The sequence below is a fragment of the Corapipo altera genome, unplaced genomic scaffold (genome assembly GCF_003945725.1).
Source record: "Corapipo altera isolate COAL_440 unplaced genomic scaffold, ASM394572v1 63, whole genome shotgun sequence".
Classification (NCBI taxonomy): domain Eukaryota; kingdom Metazoa; phylum Chordata; class Aves; order Passeriformes; family Pipridae; genus Corapipo; species Corapipo altera.
This window is the reverse complement of record NW_020884928.1, coordinates 997,801-1,010,737: the sequence shown is the minus strand read 5'-3', so window position 1 is coordinate 1,010,737 and position 12,937 is coordinate 997,801. Positions and strand designations below refer to the sequence as shown.

The following is a 12,937-nucleotide window of genomic DNA, read 5'->3' as shown; positions in this document are numbered from 1 at the left end:
AAAACTAAGAAAGTTCAAATAAATTCGTATTTCCCAGAACGCTTCCAATATATCATAGCTACACAAAGAAAACAGAAACAGAATTTCAGAAATGTCCTCTGTCTTCCAACTAAACAAGGTATTTAAAAATATAGCAAAACCAGGTGCTACAAATCATAACCCACCAGTAAAATGAGCACTCAGCCCGTGTTGCCACCCAGCTTTGAGCAGGTCTGTCCCCAGGGAGCTGCACTGCTCTGCCAGGTGAAGCACAAACTGAAGCCCTGCACACTGCACTCACAATGCAGCTGATCCCACCTCCCCTGTGTACCTTCCCATCATGATAGACTGGGAAAAACAAAAAGTGGGTGGGCTCCCAATCTGAAAACCCAGTTTCCTTAAATCAATACATTTTTCACCCTTTTAAGGAAACAGTAAGGTATCAGCAAAATGGATGCATGGATGAGAAAACAGCTAAATACCAAAGAGAAATTTATATCAACTGGGATGGAAATATTTTACAAAAAGTAAGTTAATGTGTGAATTAAGATAGAGAGCAGACACAGGCAATGTGAGAGGGAGAAAGCTATAAAAATGGAGCGGAACTGACTGGCATAACCTAGAAATAAGTAACTAATCAATGAGCTTAATGCTCACACTGAAGTGAATTCAAGTTTCAGACTCTTAAGTAGTGATTGAAGTCTATTACACAGATGAAGCATTCAATATATTGGATCTATGAGAGAATAAAAGCAAGACATACCTTGTCTATTCCCATTCTCTTCATCCTAAGGAGGAAGAAAGAGTGCATATTAAAAATTCAATAAATAGAAAAAAAAATGCACAGGCATCTATAAGATATAAAGACTTGAAGTGAACTTGTAAGGTTAAGTCTGTATTCCAGTACCTCCTACTTTTTCCACAACTATTCAACTTAGAGAATTAAAGCTTTTATTCTGAGAATGTAGAGTAATAGCTATTTTAAAAACAACTAAGCACAGTCCTATGAAACATCCCCCCAGAAACAACATGAACAGCATTATGTGAAAACAAATGTACCAAAACACATGAAACACTGCCATGAAGCCTAATACTGCACTGTGTGTTCTTGCAAGCATGTTTCACCCTGAAATCCAGGCAGGAAAGGCTACACTTCAATCGTCTAAGGATTCAAAGCTAAATATGCAAGAGATACAAAATATTTTGTAAGCAAGGTCTGAACATGCTTCCCAAAATTTGAATATTTTCATTTTGCACTCAGTACTACTGTCTAGGAAAAACTACGTACCGCAAACACTATTTAGTAATAACCTTGAACAGTCTCCTTCTGCTCATTGAACTATATTACACAATCATAACTACCAGGTATCAGTGACAGTCCTACAAAACAACATCATCACAACCAAAACCCCAACAAAACAAAAACAACAAACAAAACCCCCAAAACAACAACAAAAACACAACAAAACCCAAACAAAACCACACAAACCAACAAACCCCTAACCACATTCACCCCTCAAAATCATACAACTAGAAAGTACTGACGGAAAATGGCATGCTTAAACTAAAAAAAATATTACTTAAATACTTTCTAGTCAATATTTAAGTATGAATGAAAGATCGTGGTTAATCTTGTCTAAAAAATTCTATGGTTTAAGAAGCACAGTTTAAGTATGGAAATACCTGCATTCTGAACTGTAACCTTCATGGAGTAATAGATGTTCAATCTAAATACAATTTCTTAGACTAATATGTACTATTTAGAAAGTATTTCTAACAATTCACCACTAATTAGAACAGCTTTGTCCTAAAGGAAAGAAGGAGCAAGGAGATGATCACAGAAATAATTTTCACCTGGATATTTCCTCCTACTTTTAAATGGACTAATTTCAAATTTCTAGGTATTTTGCATTTAAAGAAAAAATATTATATTTTTCACATAAAATACTCTCAAGGCAACTATACATTCAAGAGAGAAAGACTTGAAGAAAGAGAGGGAATAAGACCTGGATACTAATACTACGTAATCATGAGGATGAGACCAGCCTGTCCTAGGAGCAATAGATTTCTTGTGACACATACAAAAGTTCTATTGGAGTTTTGTAAGATACTACAGAAAGGCAACTTTAAGGAAGCGAGAAACAATAAAAGAACTCCCCCAAACCTGAAACACTGAGTTAACAGAAATCTGGCACTCATCCTACTTTGAAAAAGCCATGGTAATTATCACTGCCTCAAAAGCAGTGTATTCCCTAAGTTGGAGAGTCCTGTCTGCTCTATACTTTGGTAACAATGGCACACTAGAAGACAAATACTATTGACTGCTTACTCCTGAAGCCCTGTAACAGCCAGCTGAATTCCCACGAGCAGTGAAGAATTATATAAGGCTAACATCTGCATGTCTCTACCTGCCACCAAAGCTATGAACTGGAAAAAACATCTTTACAACTTAGAGCTCATTGTCTAGAAAATCTGGGTTACATATATGGGAGGTTACTTGGTTTGACGCTACTTAACAAAAATTTTTGGAAGTGAAAAGTTAGCTAATATAGACATGCTGTAATTTACTGAATACTGCAATAGGTTTGTCAGTTTGTCACTGGCTATGCAAAGCTCTGTTTTAGAAGACAGCTGCAAAACATTAGTTTTCCACAGTATCAAGCCAATGAGCTCAGGCCTTGAAAAATGGAGTGGATGCTTTATAATGGAAGTGTTTTGAAACCAGCTTTCTCTCCTACATTCACCTCTTACACACTGCAAAATATTAGTATATGCTGCATTCATACCTGAAGAGAAGGTTTTCTTTTATTACTTATTTGCTTCTCAGACAAATGGAGAGACTCAGGAGAACAAACTTCTCATGTAAAAGTAGCATCTGATTCTAACAAATCCTAGTAAACATCTGATGGTAAAAGCATTATGTAACAGTGGTTTTTTGAAATGCTAGCTTAAGAAATCTTCCACACACTCTTTGTTCACTTTCTTAAGGGAAAGGTGGCATGGGAAGCAAGGAGGATACATAATGGGTCATTCCTGAATGTGCAGCTATTCCCAGTTTGGTGTGTGTCCCCACATAAGCACAGCCAAGTACTTTTGCCAAAATGAAATGTGTTAAACCGCAGCCTCAGTTTCCAAGATCATCTTTCACACTGTCCTTCACACAGGGCTGTCCTTCTCAACAAGACCTACCAGACAACACTTCCTTCCATAACCCTTCTCTATCACAATGTTTATAAAATTAGTTAATTAATACCAATTACAATGAGAGAGAGACCTGCAGTGTTATGTACATACTGAATGTTAAATGAAAGAAATTAGATATAATAAAAAAATATTATACATATAATAAAAATATAAATTAACTATAACATACTACTATTTAGTTTTAAAATATGCAGAGATCCTTCCTGAATTGATTATAATCAATCATTTTCAATCATTTCAATGACAGCAAGTAAGGTCTGTTATCCAGTCAGATGTGAATATAAATGGAGAAAACAGAGCTTTATGGATGCCCCTCATACTCAAGCCACTGTTGCCCTGTCACTCCTTCCTTGTAGAGAGCTCCTCAGGACAACATACAAAAAGGCTTTCCAACTGAACATATTTTTTATTACACCAACTAGCACACTGAACTTCTCAAAATTTAAATAACATCCCAGCACCTCAAACACATCTAGGCAGAGGACAGGTTCTTATACATTTTTATAAAAGTAATGCCCACTCTTCTCCACTCAATACATCCTTTAGGGTGGAGATCTTTGCTTCCAAGAAAAGTCACCTTAGTGGCTTTCGAAGTTACAGTATTCTCCAGCCTGTTAAAAACATGGAATATCCAGTTGTGGTGTGATCCTTATCACACCCTGCAGGCTTTAGAACATTATGCTCTCTGCCCTAGAGATGCCACTGTTCCCCCCTTGTTAAGAGTCTTGTCCTCTTCTTCCCAGAGGATTCTGCCTGATTTGTCAACAGCTTTTTCAAGCACACAAACTGCAAGCACCAGGAGGAGAACTTCTAATGAGGGCACCTTCATGATATATTTCTGAATTGGAACAAAGACTAGCTATTAAAAAAATAAAAAACACAATATATACACAAAGAATGTGGAAAGATTGTTTGAAGGAAAGCTCTTTTAGATGCTTTTTTTTCTTTTCACTACCTCTACCAGTTTATGTTGCTTTGCAGTAAAATGCAGAGATCTTAGGGCAAACTTACCTTGTGGAAAAAAAATTAAATAAATGAATAAATAAATGAAAATCAAAGGAGCTAGAACGCAAAGCCTTCTCTGGGGTAAAAAAAGACCTCTGCATTGATCTAGAGGGTAAGCACCAGCATCAGGTTGACACTTGTGATAACAGAAGGGCTGTGGCTCTGAGAAACAGGCAGGAGATTTGAGTAACTCCAGCTGTTATGTCAATGGCATCTTAAACTTCCAGCTGTAGTATCTGCCTTACATCAGAGGGGATCACATGCATTCTTAGGGGTGAAGAAGGGACAAGGCTACTGCAAGATTCAAGACACTCAGAAAAACAAATCATATTCATCATTATTATACTCCCTTTAAGATGTGCAAAACGAAACATCTCTGACTTCCAAGGCCCTTACAATTTTGATCAATGAGGAAAGAGAGGAAAGGTGTTTGAGCTTAGAATTGATGACAGAGACTGTAATCAGCTGGTAACCAATAGGATCTTTGATCAAATAAGAACTGCAGAGAAATCAGATTTGCCTCATTTACGATCAGGCTGACAAAAGATGAATTTCATTCTTTCATACCATAACTTAGGTACATAGATTTCTATAAAAGCCACCTTATGAAGACTCAGGAGTAATAATTTGGAAGATCTGTTCTTTTTTTTGCTCCATCTCATGGACATTAAAAGAAGAAAAAATAATATAACCTCTCAAGTTAATTTAGAGAAGTACTGACCAGGCTCTGTCCAAACAAACCTTATCATCTTTACATAAAACTGAGTCCGTGAATAAAGGTGTTCATTCAACCATCTCATTATTTGCTTTTCAAAATCAGACAGAAATAGGAATGAATTACCCAGATTCAGACATATCAGAGAAGACATGGAGGATAAAAAGAAAAAGGCATTAAGACCTTTCTTGCAGAAAAAGAGGGGAGTTAGAGCTTCAAGACATCTTGAGATTTACAGGTATCAGGCTCACTATGTACTGGTTGGGCATCTCTCAGAAACCATAAGGTATAAATGAGAGAGGAAGGACTGACATTCCTTTTTTATATTGCCCTTCCTTGTGCCTGTCTCCTTTTGCATGTGAAAAACATACTGACCTCTTCAGAGACATCTAGTGATGGCTTTCTTCCAAAATGTATTCAGTCACTTCTTAGTTAAGGAGGTTAATCCTGCTCATGCTGTTTATTTTCACCCTCAGCATGAAGAGGGGCTCTTGCTGGGAGATGCTAACAAGTGCACGCAGTTTGTTCTGCTCAAGGCTAAGGTTTCCCTACCCTCCTTCCTCTGTTTCACACTGGAATTCAACCACAGATTCCTATAACCTATGCTGAAGGACAGAAACATTGGGATCACCTGATACTGCTAACAGTCTCAGTTTCATATAACTTCAGTGAGTCATTGCTGAGAGAAAAAATCTGGGCACTAAAGTGCAGGCCGAATAGCTGAAGTTAACTGGAAAAATGTGCCAGCTTTCTCCTGTAAAGCTTTTTCTACTTCTAAAGAAATCTTATAGCCACTAAGGACAGGCAAAGAAAGACAACTTTAATGAAAGACTCCTGCAGAGACACATGAGTCAATTAGCTTCGTGCTCTTTCAGGAAAGTTTCAATACCCATTCCCCAGCTCGGTAAGAATCTATTGCTCTGCCTAACTGGAAAAGCAAAAGCAAAACTGAGAGGTGGTATTGATTATGAAAACGTTTTCACTTGATGACTTTAAAATGAGCAAATCTTATTTGAACTCACTAGGAAACACCCTCTCTCAATATTAAAAATCTCAGTATTAAATGGACTTTTTCTCAACACCTGGTACTACAGCAGCTTTCAGAAAGTTCAGTCACAGAAGAGAATATGTACACTCTTTGAGCAAGGCAGACCAATTATCGACTTAACATTTAGATCTACTTGTTTTAAATAAAAAAATGTAAAATACTTTAAGGAAGTTGTTCTTTAATGTAGACCTGTATATATTTTGTATATATCTGTCTCTTGACTAACAGAGAATTGCAGATGTTCTTCTTTTCAGCATAAAGAACATAACACAGAAACACCACCTGTCTTTCTAATATACATTAATTTTAGGATAGTCATTTAGAAACTAAAGCAAACTAATGTTTCTTCATCTCTTAGTATCATGGTGTGACAAAGTTCAATTTGGGGAGGTGGGGAACAACAACAACAACAAAGAAATCCAAACCTCACACCCCTGAAGTCTACACTTTAAAAGATGTACAAACTAATTAATGACACTGGCTTTGGGTAAAAAAAAAAAGAAAAAAATCTGTACAGAGAAGTATTTCAATATTCTGCAATGACCACTGGTCTTACCCATGGTACAAATATTGACATGCTCGGTCATCCACCTTACACATGAGGGATCTTTCATCTGTGTAACACAGATCTACAAATACATTTACTTCCAAGAGCTGGATTTTTGATCCTAAATGGTACACGGCTATATATTAAGTGCATTAGTTGTGCACAACTAATTTCACTTACTTTAAAAGAAAACTGCACTGCAGATTCTGGAGGGTAAACTATGAAGTGTCTTAAGGTGAAGCCAAAACCCTGAGATGTCCTCCTCAGCACGACAGTTTTGGGACCAGGCCAAGAGAAAGTTTCTTCCTCCTCCGATGGTGATACAGCTTCACTCTGTTCTTTTCCATCCTTATTTTTTGATGCCTAGAATAGAAAAAGACATCCACAGAAGTTTTAATTTCGATCATTGAAAAAAAGAAGAAAACAAGAGTAAAAATTCCTAGACATTCTCATACACTTGAAAATAGAATTTCTCCCCCCATAACCAAAATAACTTGATGATCACTACTACTTTCAAATGAAATGTCTATTGTAAAGCAGCATCCCTTACACATTACACCTGTGGTCATATTGCATGCAGAATAAGTCTTAAATTTTAAATGAAGCTAGATATGAAAAAGTCAACGTACAACAATGAAAGACTTGAATGAACCACAACAAATGTGTACAGCTTTGTGTGTTTTATTTGCTTTCTATTTAGAGACAAATATGTGACTTCGGGGACCCAATTTTTGGGTGCACACATCTCACACACTTAAGTACAAAACAAACTCCTCTTTTCCTGATTTAAGTGCAGGCATTATTTTCTCCACTAGTATCTCCTCACTTAATACAAGTAAAACAGAACTGCAGAACACATACAGTTGGTTAGGCTTCTTCAGCAAGACACTTCTCCTCTGCTCATATCTATTACTTCACCTTTGTTTTTTCCACCCTTAGTTAATTCCTCTGAATATTTCAGTACGCAAATTCTAAATACAAAAGTAAAAAAGTCTCATTTCGTTTTACAGTCCTACTATAATCCCTCCTGTCATGCAGAAATAAGCCACCTTGCTGGTTTTGGTTGTTTTTTTTTCTTACGGGCAATTTTATATACCTATGACTCAAAAAACATATGATTATTATTAAAATATTTATCTTCTCAGCCTTATATGAAATCTTCCATTTCAACTTTCAAAGTGTCACACCACACATAACATTTCAAATCAGAAGTAGGAGACATACAAAGAAAGCATGCAAAATCCTATGACCCTCTTCTAAAGATCCCGGTTAAACGATGCGTGAAACAAATTTAGATACCAGAGCCTATACCCTATTCAAAGGGTATTCAAACAGAAATAATAGCCTTCTTGTCCTCCAGTAGCTCTGCTGCTGTGGCTCAGCAACTGGCTGATACGTGTCAGAATTTACTGCCTGGTTTTCTCCCTGGTCTGCTCCAAAATAATCTCTTTTGCTTCAATCTTACAGCTGGTATCTTGAACTGCAGTGCTCGTTGGCAAGGTGGGCTCAGCCAACTCCAACCAACATCTACAGAGAAGACAATGCATTTCCACTCTAACCACAGTGGTAAACGTTGCAGCTCCTTGATGAGATAGCTAACCCACCAGAACAACGTTCTGCATTCAGGTATGTAAAGCATAACACTTCTCACAAATGCTAGTTTGCCCTCAGAAACCCACATCTTAGTATGTCCATAAATACAAGCCAGTGCTCCCTACCTCCGACAACCCTGTTTTCGTCAAGAAAAAAAAAACATACAAATCGAGAAGGGTCTTGGTGCTACAGCCAAGCCAAGAAATGGAGCTGCTTCTGAAACAAAAAATACAGAGAATCCAGAGCACCCTGACAGGGTCCTGCTCTTCCAAACAGCCTGGAAGGATTATCAGCAGATTTGGAAAAGAACAGTTATAAATGTCAAGGACTCTGTCTCAGCCTAGACTGTCCTCATATATCATCTTCATTCATGTTCTAAAGTGTTAGTGTGAAACTGAAAAGACTCTGCAACTGGATGACTAACAAATGAAAAATTAGTGAGCGCTGTGGAACTGCGAAGATGAGTGGTTTGAGTTTCAAGTTCAAACAGTGCAGAGATTAAGGTAAAACTTAGATAGTCCTTTAGCCTAAGGATGGGGTTTGTTACTGAGAGGTGTTCCCAACCACCTCCGTTCAGCTTCTGAACATGACAGCATTTTACAGTTCTGCACAAATAAATGTCCCTTTCAATCTCAGGACACGAGCAGAAACTGGAGTCAGTAAGAACATTTTGATCCTAGTAAATTGGCAAAAGAAATAATTCCTAACAAAAAAAAATCACTGACCTCTAAAAAATGACAGTGATTTCCTCTGTTAAGTGACGGGCAGCAACCCATCTATTTAACATTCCCTTGTAATCTTTTGTTTCTCCTCTCAGATTTTTATATGTGTGATGCAAAGTTTTGAATGATCAAACAAGCCCAGGTATCAAAAAACATTAATAAGCAAATACCTTTAATTACAAATATGTAAACAGCAAGCTTACATGTAGCACTGAAAAATCTAAGTCTACAATATACTTGCATCTTTTTTCTAAAAAAACCTCCTTAATTAGTCAAAAGGTAATTTTAGTATGTATAACAACTGATTGCAGAAGTTTATACACAGAAGTACTGTAACCTCAGTCTGAAATACAGCCAGACAGAACTTCACTAGCTTTGACAAACAGGAGCTGCAGCATTTCACTCTAGCAAGAGAACCTCTAACTTCGTTGTAATTTCATGTAAACTTTTAGCATTCATACAAGTTGCCAAACTAAAAGCTATTCATAAACTCCCATTATTTCTTGAAAGAGGATGCCAAAAGGGAAAGGTGAACTTCATGCCAACCTTGGACCCCTTGCAAGGTCTGCCAACAGAGCAACAGAAAAAGCCAGTATCAGTAATAAATGTGAGATATGTTCGGTAATAGCAACTTTCAGCTACCACTATGAACAAGCAAGAATCTGATTTACAGAGAGTCAACATCTGTTGAGTAACCCTGTGACACGTCCAACCACAGCACACCCACCAGAATATCCCTTGCCAGAAAAGTCTTTAAAAGGGAACAAGAAAAGTTTTCAAAAACACAAACAAAACAAGGATGCAAGACAGCAAGCGAAAAACAGATGATGTTTAGCATAGGCCAGAATACATTACTGAAGGCACAGTACCCACATGGTTTTTCTTGTGAGTCAAATATCAAATTACAAATACATAAATATCTCATATCCATAAGGTGATTTGTGTCTTTTGGGTAGAGTCATTTGCGTTTCAAGAGATGAAAAATGAACACTTTCTTTTCTTTTATATAAAATCCAAAAACCCCAATATTATTGTGCCATATTCCTCACTGAAGTGTGTTTATTTCTCTATAGATTCAGTGCTCAAAATTGAAGTCAGAATGCATACAATTGAGTTCAAGGACTGAAGAATCCCAGGCTACTAAAAATGATTCAAGTATCATTTCCCTCAGGAATTTTTCATACAAGGTTTCTGCACAAAGTACCTCAAAGCATCATTTCCTGTTCTATGCAATTACAAGGACATACAACAGATGCTTAAGTGCATTGTAAAATGCATACCTTGTTTTTAATACTGTATTTAGCCTTTCTTTCTGAGCAATGAACGCATCCATGAAAAATCAGATGGCACCATAAAAAAACTACATGAATCACTGGCAGCTTAACACAAACTAACAAAATTACATAAAAATCAGTAAGTAGCGTTGATGTTTGTAAATTACGTTATTTCCAATTAGAAGTAAATCTCAAATCAATAGTTTCTCGTTATACCAGACGAAAAGAAAATTCAAAAAGCTCCAACATCCAACCTGCATGCTTTCCCAAAGCCCCTCTAATTTTTAATCTTCTGATCAATTTACAGACCTATAGTGAGTATGCTAAAAATCCTTCAGTGACAGTCATAGCTGCAATACAAGCTATCAATAAAGAATTGTTATCTTGACTGTCTAACCAGATAAATAGGTATGGTCAAACTTCTGAACACTGTCTTCATAGGTGGACAATGATGAACACAAGAAATAATTGATACATTGCACTATCAATTCTGGAAAAATCACTCAAGCCATTTTTATCTTTATGTTCACTACACAAGTAAATTATTTCTGAAGAGACATGGGACAGGCATCCAGACTTGCTCTACACTTTTTAAACCGTTTTGTTTTAGGGGTTTTTTACCATACAGAATGCTTCACAAATAAATTACATAAATAAGACTCATTGTAAATGTAAGAGTTACCCACACTATATTTTCTGGAGCCTAAAGCTGCATTAAAAAAAACCCCACACCCAAAAAAACTCAAACAAACCAAAACAACCCCAACCCCCAAACCAAACAAACAACATCCTCCCCTTCCCCACCCCCACCCCAGACTATCCAGGGCACTTTTCTATCAATATCTCAGTAACAGCTTGGAGAAAACCTGTGCTAAGCAGCACCTGCTTCAGCTGCATTTAGCAATGTTCAACTTTTAGCTAGTCTACCAAGAAATAGCAGTTCAGCTACATAGATACATGCTGAAGAGAAAATGCGCTGATATTACCTGATTTTACTGACTCAATAGCCATCATGTGATTTTTAGGTTTTTTTAGTAACTACTGACATAAGCCAGAGCAAAGAAGGATACTTATTAATCCCTAAAATCATCCTGAGACACAGACAGGATATTCCAAATGCCCCAATAAATGCTAGATTCACTTGAAAACAGTGATATTTCTTGTATTAGGTCATTTATTTTCCCCAGTTTTTATACCTAAGTAGTTATCACTTAGGTAACTGCCCTGTTAAATCTGCTATTGCAGAGCAAAAGGGCTTTTCTAGAACAGTCTGACCTTATTTTAATGTGACAATGCATTAGGTTCTTTAAAAAGGTAACAAAGAAGAAATAAAAAGGTCTTTTCTACCTAAGACTACAGAATGTGTAGGAAAAAAGCCTGCCTATAAGACAGCCAGATAAAAGGTTATGCAACTTTTCTCTGACATACATTATCTCCATCCTCATTTGCAATACAGGAAGGTACATCCAAAACACAAAGCCAGCCAATGTTTTATCATAGCAGCACCTGAGAAGCAGAATCATTCACTAAAAGTACAAAATTGTTATTTTACTTTCAGTTCTCAAGCTCATAAATCAAAGTTTCAAGGAAAATGGGTCACATGTATAAAGCCAAATACTACAATCATGTACTGAAACTGTCTAAGGCCATAAGGTAATTTCTAATGTGTTTTTAAATCAAACTGGAATGTACAAACAGCATCGTATACAGAAGTCATTCTCAGTTGAAAAAAAATGACACAGGCGCCATTTTAAGTAAATTCATCTTTCAGGTATTCAGGACACAGCTTTCTTCTCAAAACAAATTAGTTCCATCACTTTTAGCCTCAGCAAAAGGTTGCTCAATGCTTGTTACTGCTGAGCCTGTTTTCAGCAGCTACCAAGAGAAGGCTGACCTGCCATGAAGCACCTGAAACTGGAAATGGAGATGTAAACAAGCCCTCAAAGCTCTAAAGATCAAACAGCTACAGAACCACTCTCACCACAAGAGAAAGCCAAGATGTGGAGATAAACAGAGCCTGAGTCCACACACATAAAACCATCAGCAGATAGCATTCACAGAGACAGATAAAACTGGTTTAGACAGTGCTCTTGCTCTGGGGCCATTGCTGTCTGGTTTTGGAACTGGGGGCACAGGTATCTTCCATGCTGGAGTTCTTCAAGAAGGGGTGCAGGGGCAGGGGGAAAGGGGGTAGGGAAGAGACTATAAAAGAGGAAAAAAATCAGTCTCCAGAGGGAGATTTCAACTCCAGAACTCTGGGAAAGTGTCAGCTCTCAGAGTCACCAGGGAACTGCACTCATCTCTTATGGGACAGGTGTTATGCATGCGTGAAATGCAAGATATTTGCTGAAACTCCCCAACACTAATATTTCTCGGGAGTTGCAGCGGAGGGGGGTGCAGTAACTGGAAAGGATAATAAAGGCAAACAAACAAGAACTCAACTATGACTCTAGAACAAGATCCAAATTCTTTATGACCACAGATGGAGACTAAGTTACTGCGATGAATGGTTCAGTATCAAACAACAAGAAAACAGAAATAATCTATAAGTGACCACCCCAAGACTAAGGGAAGGATGGGCAGTGTCATTTCTCATATTTGCTGCTCACGTTGGTTGGTCGCGTGGGACGTGAGCAGCCACCAGCAGCAGTGAGGTGGTCTCTGTGAGAGCTCTCCCTCACTCAGCCCCCCTGGCTCTTGCCAACAGCCACAATGAGACACAACAATTCAGAGCAAGGGAAGGCAATAAAGATGTGAGCGTCACTCAATGGAGCGACCACAGGTCTAAGTGTGTCCCTCACAGGAGCCCACTTTTTATCACTTTAACTCACTGTTACGGCACTAAGCCCA

At 37.6% G+C, this 12,937-nt stretch overlaps 1 protein-coding gene across 5 annotated transcripts in view; it reads right to left on the bottom strand.

Moving 5' to 3' along the window:
* Positions 1 to 12,937, bottom strand: part of ARHGAP21 (Rho GTPase activating protein 21) — a 110,337-nt gene that overhangs the window by 58,648 nt on the left and 38,752 nt on the right. For all 5 annotated transcript variants that reach the window (XM_027658734.1, XM_027658738.1, XM_027658737.1 and 2 more), the window contains 2 exons: positions 6,679 to 6,861; positions 743 to 767 (listed from right to left, as the gene is read on the bottom strand). In XM_027658734.1, the coding sequence (XP_027514535.1) occupies positions 743 to 767; positions 6,679 to 6,861 (208 nt within the window). The remainder of the gene's footprint in view (positions 1 to 742; positions 768 to 6,678; positions 6,862 to 12,937) is intronic.